The sequence below is a fragment of the Myotis myotis genome, unplaced genomic scaffold, assembly GCF_014108235.1.
Source record: "Myotis myotis isolate mMyoMyo1 unplaced genomic scaffold, mMyoMyo1.p scaffold_m19_p_6, whole genome shotgun sequence".
Taxonomy (NCBI): Eukaryota; Metazoa; Chordata; class Mammalia; order Chiroptera; family Vespertilionidae; genus Myotis; species Myotis myotis.
The window spans coordinates 66730896-66745822 of NW_023416368.1; the positions used below are offsets into that span (position 1 = coordinate 66730896).

The 14927-nt window shown below is 42.6% G+C and overlaps 1 protein-coding gene across 1 annotated transcript; it reads right to left on the bottom strand.

Annotated features, from left to right (window-relative positions):
• Positions 1-13030: 13030 nt before the first annotated feature.
• On the bottom strand, positions 13031-14045 carry LOC118659291 (zinc finger protein 82-like). The gene has a single exon (XM_036315568.1). It carries the CDS (start codon positions 13896-13898, stop codon positions 13116-13118), a length of 783 nt encoding a protein of 260 aa, XP_036171461.1. The 5' UTR covers positions 13899-14045; the 3' UTR covers positions 13031-13115.
• Between the last annotated feature and the right edge of the window lie 882 nt (positions 14046-14927).

Below are 14927 nucleotides of genomic sequence, written 5' to 3' on the forward strand. Positions count from 1 at the left end.
CACCAAGATGGGATTAGTTATGCAAAATATTTGTTACGAGGGGAGCAAGAGAAAGTGGGAAAGCCTTCAGATTGTGACTTCTGTGGAAGGAGAGAGGGGCTGGAGGAGTATGGTGTAGAAAGAATGCTGGACAACATGCAGTTCTAAAGGATCTTTGACCTGGCCAATGGGGAGTTCTGGAAGGAAAGGTATCCATTGGAAGTCTCAGGTCTTACCAGGATGGGTCTGTCTAGGTATTCCCACCAGGCTCAGTCATCACCTAGGATCAACCACCATCCAGAGAGACAATGGCTGGGGTAATCAACCAATGTTGCTCCTTGTAGGAGGAGATCAGAGAGTATTTTGATGGTTGCCACACAAGATCACACTAAAGGAGAGTCCCTACTAAATGGCTTTTGTGATGCTCATTTACATAAAACCTCTAAAAGTATATGTGAGCATAGTAGAGGTAAAGAATAATTTGCAATTCTAGGTAAATATTGTTCATTACATCTTATTTGGCACAGGCATTTTGATCTAGTTACAATAAAGTTATGCTTCTTGTGCTTAATTTTCCAAAATCAAAATGAAATATTAAACCTTTGTAAGAAAATGTAAAAGAAAATAAAGGTTAATATAGTGTTTATAAATGGCAGCTTTTCCTGAACTGGACTGCATGGGCTAATTACTGATGCTACATTGGTGGAGCAGGCATTTTGTTTTGTCATTAATCATCTCTTGAGGTACAGTTGACAGCCTCCCGTGAAAGATCAGCCAGGGCAGAAAATCCTGCCTGATGCCTTTAACGTTCCGTGAGCAGCAGGCAGTGTGCCCCTGGCATCTAGGATGCCCTTTAATCCCCGAGCTCCGTTACCAGTTTCGTTTCAACAACTGGGCCATTTAAAACAGGAAGATGTATTGCCTGTGCTACTAGATTTGTTTAGCAAGCAGGTGAAGAACCAAGAGCAAAAACACAGAAATGCACTGTCTTTAAGATAGTGCAAAGTCCTGTGGGCTATGGGCTGACAATGCTGTGTGTCAAGATCTTTGCTAAGCTTCATGTGAAAGTCTTAAATCCTGGCTGTTGGGAGTGGGCTTTAGGAAACGATCTTGTCCCGAGTGTGTCAGTTAGATCTAACTCTTAGGTCTCTGCAGACTCAGGCTAAACCTCGAAGTCTGGGTTCAGTGAAGATGCCTCACTCACTCTGAGAGGAGATAAAATTACCAAGAATACCTTTTTATGTTATACTTGGAGAACTGGCTTTTATATACTCACTAAAGAGATCAATTTCCTTTAGAAGGGCCGTTAAGGTAGCCTAGTGTTAAAAATCTGGCAAAATCATGATTAAAATGGCTGGTGTCAATGAAACCAGGTAAAAGCATTAACTTTGAATATTTGATTTTTTTCTTCCTTTAGAAAGATGACATTTACGAATATGGATGATATGTGAATAAAATTTGCTAGGATAAGGTAAATAAAAACATTATTTCCACACTACTAAAACTATTTTCAAGTTATTACAAATTCAAAAGGTGGAGGTATAAACAAGAAAGGTACAAACTATGTTTTTATGAATGACTAGGGGCCAGTGCGTGAATTTGTGCACCTTGAAATGAACTGTGGGCTGCGAGGCTGCAGTCAGCACAGGGGCAGGTCTCGGTCCTTCCTCCATACCCCATCCAGCCCCTCCCACTGTGGCCCAATCCTCTCTCTACTGGCAGCCGCACTCCCACTGCCACAGCCCCATGTGCTATTGGCGGTGCTGGCCCCACTTGCACCCGCTGACAGCACGAAGCCATTGGGGCCAGAGCCAGCAGTGGGTGCGAGCAGTGGCTGCCGCCCCAATCACCCCTCAGGAGCAGGGGGAGGTGGAGAAGCCCTCAGTCTATTAGTCATTTTTTCTTTTCTTTTAGTAAGCATGTACAGGGTGAGCCCCGGTAAAAAGTCTGTCATATATATAAAATCTTTATTGTTGAAAGTATTATCTATGTCCTCTTTTTTCCACCATTGACCTCTTCTAACCTGCTCCCAGTCCTCCACCCCAGGCCTTCACCACCCTATTGTCTGTGTTCATGGTTTATGCATATATGCATACAATTTCTTTGGTTGAAGTCTTCTCACCCACCCACCTCACCTTCCCTCTGAGGTTAAGCAGCATGTTCAGAGACATGCTTCTATGTCTCTGGATCTATGTTATTTATCAGTTAGTTCTGTTCATTAGATTCCTGTCCATATCTTGAAAGAATTTCCAGCATGACCTACATTACAGGCTGGGGAGGTGAAGATTTAGAAGCCAGAAAAGGAAGAAGATTTGCTCCAACTCCACCCCCTGAGAAGGGCCATGCTGAGGTTGCACGTGAGGTACTTCCATTTACTTGAGGTTTGCTTGGAGACAGAAAGACAGAGCCTAGAAGGGGCTCCACACTGCAGGTAAATGACCTCTCTCCTCCGGAGCTCTAAATTCCTAGCAGGAAGGGAAAATACATCCTGCATATCAGACATTTACATGACGATTCATAACAGTAGCAACGTTACAGTTGTGAAGTAGCAACGAAAATCATTTTATGGCTGGGGGTCACCACAACATGAGGAACTGTATTAAAGGGTCACGGCATTAGGAAGGTTGAGAACCACTAGCTCCAGTCCCTGATGACGGAAACACATGGCAAGAGAAAAGGAGCTTCCCCATAGGAACCCTCCTCCCTGATATGTCTACAGCAGCAAAACAAAAGTGAAGTTAACATCTCAGTGAATAATCCTGCCAAACTGTATGTAGGCTTTACGAGTACAGGGACTTTACAACAGAATCGAATTCTCTTTCTGGATACGTACTTCATGGCAAGTCTTCAATAACTACTTATTATGTGCACCTGTGTGAGCAGAGGGATTGTGATTTTCATTTTATTTCCTTAAACACAAACCTTCAAATGACTCACTTTAATTAATTAATAGTTAATTAATTAAAAAATATTTTTATTGATTTCAGAGAGAGGAAGGGAGAGGGAGAGATAGAAACATCATGATGAGAGAGAATCATTGACCCGCTGCCTCCTGCATGCCCCCTATTGGAGATCTAGCCCACAGCCCCAGTATATGTCCTTGACCAAACTCGAACCTGGGACCCTTCAGTCCCCCTGTTGATGTTCTATTGCCTGACCCAAACCGACTAGGGCTGACTCACTTTAATTTATAAGTGAAAGTGGAATTTTCTTATCCAAGCATCCAAGGCTTTCATGTCTGCTGCTCACAAATCTTTCCACGTTATGTTCTAGGCCTGCCCAACAGAATTTTCCCATTCTGATCAAAGGGGGTCGAGTGAAAATTAGTGATGACATGCTCATTTTCTGATTGTTTAGATCCTGTTGCTTCTCCTTCTAGCCAACCCTACCCATCCTTTAATATCCAATTCAAATTTCCCTTTTCCTCATAATTAATTTTCCTAACCTACCCAAGATTTCCTCCCCCGCCCCGAGACTAGTTATATGTATACTGACTTGTACGACTCAATCGTTATTTTTCAAATATTTTCTTATATAGCTGTTGATTTCTGTGTGTACGTCTTTTCTCTTAAATGAATACTATTCTGGAGGATAAGAAATGTTCCTATACTTTTTCTACTTGCTCTTGTGCCTAGAAGAGGACTGAGCAGACCAGAGCCACTCAGCTCATCTCACTGACTGTGGGATAAGTAAACAAAAGCCCGATGTGTCATTTCCTGCCTCTACTGGGCCGTTTAGTGGTCAGCTGAACATCCTTCACAGCAATTTGTGTTTCTGAGTCAAGTAACATTGTAATCAAGCATCCTCCAAAGTCAGAATTTGTCACTGTGCTCCCCTTTTCCAAACGGAAAGGCTATTTTTCTAAGGCATTCTGAGACGTTATCTTTCATCAAAATCAGCACATAATTAAATTATTACTATTAGCACATCAATTAAAATTATACATGATTTCTCAGTTTGCTTTTGAACATCACAGGATGCTTTCTCCTAGGTTTAGCTTCAGAATATGGTTATGTCATACAGTGTAGGCGGGAGCATAATGTTTTGCATGCTTGGAATTCACCTTAACAATAATGTCAGATATTTATAAAAGTTCAAAATCTTGATTAATAAGTTTTTCCCCATATCTTAAGGAAATGGTCAGAAATATGCTCAAAATTTAGTTAAGGGTGTTATTTATCATGGCATTATTTATAAGGATTAAAAGTTGAAAACTCATTCTTTGTCAAGAAATAGGAATTGATAAAATTGAATTCTGGTATAAATATTGTGTGTGTATATGTGTTATGTATAAATGTATGTAGTTACTAACGTAAGATAACTGTCCATATCTAAACTAGTGACCCGGTGCATGAAATTTGTGCACATTAAAAGGGAATTAATTAAAGGAAATATTTTAATATTGCTATTTGCCCTTTCTCTATAACAGAAGTGTCAGAGATGAAAGAAAATTAGTAAAATGTATATGAAAATCTTCCTCCTGTCAGAGTCTGGGGCACGCCATGGGAAACAGGGTCAAGCCCCTGCCCACCCACGTGTGCCTCGAAATCGCTCAAGATTCAGACCCGGCCGACCCCACCCCTGTCAAGCCCCGCCAGGCGGGGTGTGCGGTCTGAGGTCCGCCAGCCTGGGCCAGGCCAGGGGGCACGCCTTGAGGTCCCTGTCAAACCCCACGGGTAGGGGGCGTGGCCTGAGGTACCCATCAAGCCCCACCAGGCAGGGGAGCTCAGCCTCAGGTCCCCTGCCCCAGCCCAGTGCCACACAATCTCAGGTCCCTGCTGATTGCTCATTAAGGCTCATTACGGGAACTTGGCACACTGTGGGCGCAGCCATCTTGTGTTATGGAATCCCTGCCTCCATTGTGGGCACAGCCATCTTGTTAGGGCATGACGGTCAATTGGCATATTCCCTCTTTATTAGATAGGATGTATGTAGTTACTAAAGTAAGATAATTGTCTGTATCCCTGGCCTGTGTTGCTTAGTAGTCAGAGTGTCAGCCCAAGCACCAAAGGTTGATAGATTGGATTCCTGGTCAAAGGCACAGTACCTGGATTGCAGGTTCATCCCTGGGCCACTTGAGGTGCATGGGGGAGGCAACCAATTGAAGCATCTCTTTCACATCAATGTTTTTATTTTTTTTTCTCTCTCCCTCTCTCTCTCCCTCTCTTCTTCCCTTCCACTTTCTCTAAAAATCAATAGAAAAAATATCCTCAACTGAGGGTTAACAACAACAAAAAACGATTGTCTACATGGTGATACATTGTGGTAAAGTGGTTGATGAACTCCATGAATGACAAATCACATTTAAAAATATAAAATACTAGAGGCCTGGTGCATGAATTTGTGCACCAGTGGGGTCCCTCAGCCTGGCCTGCAGGATCAGGCCTAAACCGGCTCTCCAACATCCCCTGAGGGGTCCCAGAATGCTAGAGGGAGCACGTAACTCAAATTACTCGTATGTCAAATCAATTTTCACCATTACAATGAATTGAATGCTGGGCTGATGTTGTGGCGTTCACTATGACGTTCGCTGCACCAACTAGCGGTTGGGTATCTGAAGCTGGCTCGTAACCCGAATTTTAGCTCGCAACTCAAAGCAAAAAATCGGCTGAGAGACAGCTCATATCTTAAAAAACTCGTTAGTCGGGACACTCATAAGTCAAGACCCCACTGTACACGGGAAGGTCACTTCAATTCCCAGTCAGGATACATGCCTGGATTTTGGTTGGTTAAATCCCTGATCGGGATGCATTTGGGAGGCAATAGATGGATGTATCTCTCTCAAGTTGGTGGCTTGTGTTTTGTTTTGTTGTTTTTTTCTCTCCCTTCCTCCTTCTCTGGAATCTATTTTAAAAATATATGAAATGTGTTAACATACTAATAAACAAGTGGAGGAAGGTCTAAAATATTTACACAAAGGTGATATGTTTATCATTTGGTAAGTGAGGTGGTATATGTTTTTCTTTTCTTTTATTCAATTACTATTATCCTATATTTATTTGGGTTAGCTTGGGTAGCTTTGGAAATAGTTTCAAATTTGAACCATAAGTATGTTATTATCAAGAGAATTAGAAAAAGATCTACATATTCAATAGATTGAATTATGACTGTGAATGCTCAATTAACTGGTGGTAGGGTTATGAGATGGGGCTGACATTGTTTCCTGATAAATGGGCGCTAGATCCTAAGAAAGGAGAAGGTTTGAAAAATATTCTCTGTCTGCATTCACTGGGGAAAGTCCACGTCCTTCCAGAACAGTGGTTCTCAACCTTCCTAGTGCCGCGACCCTTTAATACAGTTCCTCATGTTGTGGTGACCCCCAATTTCATTGTTACAAATTGAACATAATTAAAGCATAGTGATTAATCACAAAAACATTATGTAATTATATATGTGTTTTCCGATGGTCTTAGGTGACCCCTGTGAAAGGGTCGTTCGACCCCCAAAGGGGTCATGACCCACAGGTTGAGAACCGCTGTTCTAGAAGCTGATGCACCTGTGCACAGTCCTCTGCTACAGCAGCCCGAATGGTTTTATTTCCCTCCTCCAAATGATACGCATACTAATTTATCATAAGACTTCCCTTCTGTGCCTCAGAGGTCATGGAGTTAATGAGAGAGGCATCGTTTACAGGCAGTTCTTCTTCCTTCTAACAAACAGTAATAAACTGCCATATGTGCTTATTATAAATAAGTTTGAAAATAACATTGAAAAAAATAAATATTTTCACAAAGAGAAGAAGGGCATTAAGGTAAAGAGACTGGACCTGTGTTTATGGAAGAAGTCTGGACAGCAGACTTTGTAACAGCAATAGTTATTATTTTCATAGTACCTTCTGTCCTGGCTTCATGAGGATATTTCAAACAATAATTAATTAGGAACTGCGTGTGGATTTAATGAATAGCTCACTGTTATGTAGTTCTTCAGTGCCTGGGCCATTCAGTTGTTCATACCCTCAGATTTTTCAGGTATTTATTGAGCACCTGCTGTGTGTTCCCAACACAGTGCTGAGATTTAGCAGTGAATAGTCATGTTAGGAAATTAGTATTCCAATTTGCAGTCACATGTTTTTCACTGTGGCCTAATGCCCTTGGTGCTTAGCACACTCCTATGGTGTTTTACATGGGTTGCTTTGGAAAGAAACGGAATAATCCAAGATTACTTACCTCTGGTTTGCACTACGCTGCCACAGGAAGGTCTCTAGACCGGGCCGTTATAAAGCTGAGATGTGTGAGCACCACCCACACAGGGAACTCTTGGGGCTCTGTCCTGGGAGCTCCTCAGCCAGGTAATTCCACCATTTCTTAGTGTTTCTTGCCACACTCCCACCAATATACAAATCCCTTAAGTCATATCCCAACCCTGCCTCTTGCTTTAACATCTGTGGCCCATTCTACTTCCCCCCCCCCCCCAACTCAGGGCCCCTTCTTAGCAGGATCTTGGGTCTTATCTTAAATGTCACTTGAAGAGAACTTCGCGAATCTCACTGAGGTAGGTCTCCTCTGGTTATTTTCTATCTAACCAGCTCCCTCCCTCTCGGATTTTTTGTTTGTTTGTGTTTTGCTTTCCTAGCAATAATCACAAGCCCGCAAACATGTTACTTCCTATTTACTCGTGTACTGCCATCACATCCATTAGGCTCGAACCTGCATGAGGGCAGTGATCATGTTTACCTTCACTGCTGAATTCCTATTGCCTGGCATAGTTTATACAACATAGGAAAGGCACTCTGTAATTATTTTTCAAATAAATCAGTGAATTGCTAGCTATCATCACCTTCCTTTGAGAGAGGACTTCCAAGAACACTTCACTGGGTTGTTGGAAATACTTTATTTGGTCTCCCCCGGAGCCCATGCCAACTGACCTCTGTTGGATGAGTGATTGTCTCCATGCAAAGACTGTCTGAAAGTGGACTGCGAGTGGCACAGATTCATTTAAAAGACTTGAGCATGTGACAGAAATGTAATATTCAATTTTAAAGCAAACCCAAAGAGGTTAATTATATTTTCCAAGGTCAATATTTGAATTCAGACTTGTGTGACATGAAAACCCAGGCCATGTCACGCCAAACCAGTCCTGGCTGATGAAATGAGATTGAATTTCTTATCTGCTGACTTCTATCCTAAATGACATTGTATTCCGCACCTCTGGAAGAGAAAAAAAATGGGAGGGGAATGGTTGCCGGGCAACCAAGGCACCAGGATGTCCTGGTTGCAGCATAATCAGCTGGAATCTGGCGAAGTTCCCAGGATTAGAGTAACAGGAACAATTATTTATCTGGCCCTTACTATCCTATCAAGGTTGCCTTGAATTCCAAACTTGCATACTAAGATTGCAAACATTATTCCCAACAGCACATGCTCTAAAAATGAAATTGTGTTTTTTAGGATAATTTAAAACTCTATTGGCTAATGATTTATCTATTGATGAATTTACCCAACATTATAATATTAGCCTTGGAGGAGTTTCCACATGAACCATGATTTTTAAAAAAGTGAGGTTTTCTAATTTTAAGGCACTTTCATTTCACATGCATAAGTCACATGTCTAGACCATTACGTTACTAAATGTAACCAGTAATGCTGATGTTATTAGTAGATTTAAGATTATAGCCACAACCAGTCTCACATTCCCAAGCAAGGTACTAGGCAGCCATGCAGGGCATGCAAAGAGGCTTGCAGAACCTTCTGTGTAATCCTTAGGCATGCGCTGAAAACATAAGACATTTGAAATTGAAGTGGCTAGGAAAGTGGAAGGTCGGTGTCCACTCCCCATCACAGCCCACAGCATGGAGAAGAAATAAGAGCTTTGTTCCCCTCAAGACTAGTGAGGGGGCTTCCACCGACCACAGAACTTGCTCTGGGCCCCTGCCCTGGAAGGGCAAAGTGAACTAATGGCTTATACCTGGCAAATCTCAATTGTCAAAAGCTGTCTGCAGGGACCTGCTGCAGCAGAGTTCAGGCTTATAACTAGGAAAGAAACTACTCTGGTGCTGATTAGAGCTCTAAGGTATGTGTGTCCTGTGGGCCTGTGGGCCATACTTGAGAAGATGAAATGGGTTGCCTGACACCTTGTGATAAAGGTCACTTGTCGAGGCAGAAAAATCTCCTGAGAAGGATGCCAGGAGAGTTCAAAATTGAAGGCTGGGGACTGAGAAAGAAATCGTAAATGGCTAACTTGAAATTGCAGTTCTCAGTCATGGGAGGCAAAGGAGATGTCTGTCAGGCTGAGTTAAGAGAGAAGGCAACGGCGGCCCGGTTCCACGGCAGGCTTCCTGTTGGAGCCACGGGAGAGGAGACTGTAGTTGGTAACTCAACGTGAGATTATAACTCAAGGTGATCCTTTGCACTGGGCGAGGCGTTTTACAGACTGAACAGAGTCTGTTTTAGAGAACCAAGTGGCCTGTTTCACAAAGAGTGTCCAGAAAAGGTACGGAGCCTGTCTTAGAGTGCGTGAAACTAGCCCCGGAGTGGCATTCCTCAGTGACGAGGGGAAAGAACACACCGGTTTCCTTTGTTTCTTGTGATTTCTGCTCCTTAACAACGCTGGCTCTCTAGACCTTCCCCAGGAAATAGCTCCACACTTGGCTTTGCTAGCATTCTTGACATAATTTCAAGCACTTGATAACTGAATTTCCTAACTCATAGACAGTAACAGGTGAATGGTGGTGGGGGCGGGGGGTGGGGGAGAGTCATATTAGAATAAAACCCAGTGACAAAAATTATCCATGGCAGACACCACCCAGGCTCCGCGCTATTTGTGAGTTTCCATCCAATATGGTGTAGTCTCATTAATTTGAGCTAACCAAGTGGGACTAATGCGGTGTCATCTGTGTGCCAGGCTCTCTGGCATTCGTGGACATGGCATGTGATTTCCTAGGCCAGAGCTTCTCCACGGGGTCCTGGGGGTGGAGTGCAGGTGGGTCAAGATACCGGAGCCCTGAGGCGGAGGCAGCCGGGCCTTTTCACCCCAGTGAGCTGCTCAGATGTGATTGTTTTCTATGCTTGTCCTGAATTAAAAAGATGCAGAAGGAGCCCTCTAGGCGATGCTGTGAGCTGGATATTAATAGCCCCATTGTATAATGGAGGAAATAGGAGCTCATAGAGATGCTAATTAAATTTGCAGTGAAGAACTAATATTTATCTAAGTTATACTCTCTGCTAGACATTTTCTTCCAAATCAACAGCAAATTAGGAGGCTGTGACTAAAGTGTGAATTTGAAAATAAAATTTCAAGAGCACTGTATAACTCCTCAAATAGATTTTCTAAGCAATTTAACATTATCTCTTTGTATACAGGTGGTGCAAATACAAAACATAAATAAGAATTAGCACTGTACGTGAGGCACTGTTCTCAGTACCAGGTACTGGTACCAGACAAAAAACATTAGGAAATACTGATACAAGGGAAGCATAAGTAACTCATATAACATCACAGCCAGTAAGCAGAGTCAGGATTCAGGCTCAGCTCATCTGAATTCAGGGCCAGTGCACTTAACAATGACTGGACATTACCTTTTTAAAAAAAAATGGCTACATATTGAATTAATATGTCAATGACAAAAGCCACGAAGATAGGAAAATTATTAAAGTTAAGAGCAATGCCACATGAATTGTGTTAAGGATATCTGGTCACAAATTAGAATGCGTTTAAATGAATTTATGTAAAAAGGACTCTCAGAAGGGAGAAGGAGAAGGGTGAGCCCATGTGGAGGGTGCAGCTCTGGCAGTGGAAAAGGGTTATGACTGTCGTCTCTCTTGGCTCAGCCTGAAACCGGCATTTTCTCTCTTGGAGCCCTGACAACATCTCTCCTGTGTCTGCCAGTTTCTATTGTGTAAATGCTCCCTGATCTTGGCTGATCTCAGGCTACCGATGTGATGTAATTGAACAGGGAGTAGGGAGTGTAAGAGCAGAAATGACTCTCGAATCAGTGCAGTCCAGCTCCACTGCAACACTGGATCAGAGTCAGGACACTTAGAAGGAAAAATGACTGCCTTGTCCTGCCTCAAAAGGAACCACTAGCCAGATTTGTGTTTTAGAAAGAAATGATAAGAACCAAAACCACACTTATCTTTCCACACCAAAACTAAAGAACTTCTGAAAACAATAATTTGAAGCTTTATCCCTTCGTAATTTCATTCTCTTGGGAAAATTGTAGTTCTCCCTTCCCTTCTCTGGGGAGTGTCTTCCTTGATATTCTGGCAATAATGAACTTTTTTTTTAATTGGAGAGAGACAGAGAGAGAGAGAGGGAGGGAGGAGGAAACATTGATTAGTTGCTTCCCATATACACCATGACTGGGGATCAAACCCACAACCTCTGCAACCTGGGTATGTTCCCTTACTAGGAATTGAACTGGCAATTTTTGGTGTTTGGGACATGCTCCAACCAACTGAGCCACACTGACCAGGGCTAAACTTTGTTTTTATTATCTCTTTTAAAATCAGTAATTCCTTTTCTATGTTTTTTTGTTTTTTGGGTTTTTTTTTTTTTTTTTTTTTTTTTTTAACAAGGATGCAATTGTTACTACATTTCTACATTTTCTTCTTTTTCTGGATGAATGTAATTATTTTGCTGGATATAACACCATGTTTCTTGGATTTTTTACTATGAGGAGAGTTAAGAAACTTAAGGCTCTGGCTGAAGTTATTTTTCCTAAATATAAGATTATTATTCTTGTATAGTATGTTTCTTGCACACCCAATGAACTTAGCCACTGTGACACTGTGATACACAGGTTCATAGGACATCCTGGCCATGCCTGTGAGATGCAAATCTCCCAACAGTCATTCCCATCTAGGAGGAAAGATTGTAAGGTTAACACCACACAACCCAAAGACATGATCCATGAAAGGAAAACATGATAAGCTAGATCATTAAAATTAAAAACGTCTGCTCTGTGAAAGACAATAGAAAGAGAGTTAAAAAGCAAGTCTCAGACTGGGAGAAAATATTTGCAAAAGACACAACTGACAAAAAGACTGACTGTTATCTAAAATATACAAAGAACACTTAAAAGTCAACAATAAGAAAACAACCCAATTTAAAAATGGGCCGAAGATTTTGACCCCTCACCAAAGATGTATGGAGAGCGGAAAAGCACATGAAGATGTGCCACATAGCCCTGACTGGTTTGGCTAAGTGGATAGAGTGTCGGCCTGTGGACTGAAGGGTCCCAGGTTCAATTCTGGTCAAGGGCATGTACCTTGGTTGCGGGCACATCCCCAGTAGGGGTTGTGCAGGAAGCAGCTGATGGATGATTCTCTCTCATCGATGTTTCTAACTCTCTATTCCTCTCCCTTCCTCTCTGTAAAAACTCAATAAAATATCTTTAAAAAAAAAAAAGATGTGCCACGTAGTATGTCACCCGAGAATACATATCAAAACAACAATGAGATGCCACTACAGACCCATTTGAATGGCCATCATCCAGAACACTGCCAACACTAAATGCTGGAGAGGATGTGGAGTAATGGGAACTCTCACAATCGCTGGTGGGAAAGCAAAACAGCACAGCCACTTTGGAAGATAGTTTGGTGGTTTCTTACTAAACTAAACATATTCTTAACATGTTAGCCAGCAATTGCACTTCTTGGTATTTACCCAAAGGAACCGAAAACTGATATCCACACAAAATCCTGACCATATATGTTTATAGTGTAAATATTTAAAAATATTTGTGGAATAAACATTTATTTATAATCACCACAACTTGGAATGACTAAATAAACTGGTATGTCCAGGCAATGGAATATTATTCAACATTAAAAAGAAATGAGTTCTCAAGCTATGAAAAGACATTGAGAAACCTAAATGCTTATTGCTTCGATTATGTTAGGTCACAATCTTTTGATAATAAATCGAGGACCATTACAAAGACCTATTTACTATTACGATTTCTCAGTAGCATGATGATTGTACCCACTTTCAATTTTAATTTATGACACAGCGTTCCTGAAGGAGTAATACTACTAAGAAATTCAATGGGAAAATTTTCCTTTTCAGCATCATCTGTTGAATCAATGGAATCGTCACTCAAATATGTGTGAAAATCTCCAAGTACATCCAAAATTTCTTCATTTAATTTTTGAACCTGCTCATTTTTTTGAGCAATGATCACACGTGTAGCCTCAAATTTAATGAGGTACATTGTGCCAGTAGTTCCCCTTTAGATACATTCTGTCGCAACGCCGCCTTCTTTCAACTTCAGAGGCACGTTGCTGTTCAGACATTTTCTGTCGATAACGCTGGCTTCTTTCGGCTTCAGATCTACATTGTGCCAATAGTTGCTCTTCAGATAAGTTCTGTCGCCAACGCCGCCTTCTTTCAGTGTCAGAGGCACGTTGCTCTGCAGACATTTTCTGTCGATAACGCCGGCTCCTTTCAGCTGCAGATCTGCGTTTTGCCAATAGCTGCTCTTCAGATAAATTCTGTGGCCGGTGTCGCCTTCTTTCAGCTTCAGCGGTACATCGCTCTTCAGGCATTTTCTGCTGCGGGACCTGCCTCCACGGGGGGCAGGCAGCCCCACCCACCTGAACGCGCCTGTGGTCCCTCCAGCCTCCCAGGCCCCGGGGTCTTCTCACGAATCTCTCCATCCAGGGTGCTTTCCCTTTCTCCAACAAGGCGATCATATTTGGCTTCTGACGGGACAGTCCGAGCGAGACCAGGGTCTGGTAGTTCTCCAACATGACGTCCTTGTACAGACCTCTCTGCGCGGGGCTCAGCCTCTCCCACTCCTCCTGGGAGAAGTAGATGGCCAGGTCCCCGAACGTCACTGCCGCCCTGGACTTGGGCTTCACCCGTGTGGCTGGCATCCTTTCCTCCTCACCCATAGTCCTCGTCTGGGGAGGGGCAGCGCGCAGGGCAGGTGGGGCAGGTGAGTCCATGGCCCGGTGCGCCCTGCGCTGCTCAGGTGGCATGGGCTGCTCTGGGCAGCGTCGTCCTGTGGTTGCCCATGGCCACGTGCGCTCAGCCACGCACCCCGCACCCCGAGCCGAGCCGGGGAAGCACGTTCTTGTCCACAAGACAATGTTCTCCGAGGACCTCAGCAGCTCGGTCCTCTCCGAAAAGTTTTAAATATAGAGACACTGCAAAAGAATGAGATAATCTTATATTCACTGAAATCGATGAGATATATGCAATATTCATATATTCCCTCTTCACCATTTTTTTAGAGTCCACAGACTCTCTAAGAAAAAGAGACCCAGATTCTCACTAATCAATCAATCAACATACATTTACTTATTTTAAATAAGTATTTCAAATAGCCCACCATTTATCAGAATGTCAAATAAAACCTTTAGGGATTGGAGAAGTTTTGTGGCAGAATTACCTCTGACAAGTAGAAACTAAGAAGATAGAACAGCTCCCATTCTTCATTAAAGCAATTATGTAACAATACCCACTGTGACACACAGAAAGAAGTCAGAGGAGGTGTGCTCTTAGTAGCTGGAAGAGAAGAAAGTGACAGTAAAATCAAGCCTAACCTCAGAGCCTGAGTCACAATGGGCCACACCTTGCAGAAATGACAGGATTTTGACATATGAAAGAACTGGAAGTAATTTTCTTTTGACAGTAAAATGAAAGTCTTCTTTAAGACAACCTGGCAAAGATTGCCAAAGAAAAACAAGAAGTCACAAACTGGGAAAGTTCAAGGTCAAAAGCCAGCAGAATCCCAATGAATGAAATCATCAAATGCCACTTCAACTCTGGTTGATGGACATGGAATAAATTGACAGCATCCATCGCACAGCTGTCCTCCCAAAGGCCGGAGCAGAGGGGCGTGGCAGGCGGGCCAGTTACACAAGCCTCCTTGTAGAGACCTCTGCTCCAGGCTGACGCGCGTGCTCACAGTGCTAGCATTTTGAAAAATATGTTAACAAAGCTATTAGATATTTCACCTGTAGTTTCAGTCCATACAATTCAATAGAAAGAATACACTTTGAGGA

Excerpts from the sequence above, each read along its gene's own strand:
- LOC118659291 (XM_036315568.1), bottom strand. The coding sequence starts at position 13,898 with ATGCCACCTGAGCAGCGCAGGGCGCACCGGGCCATGGACTCACCTGCC.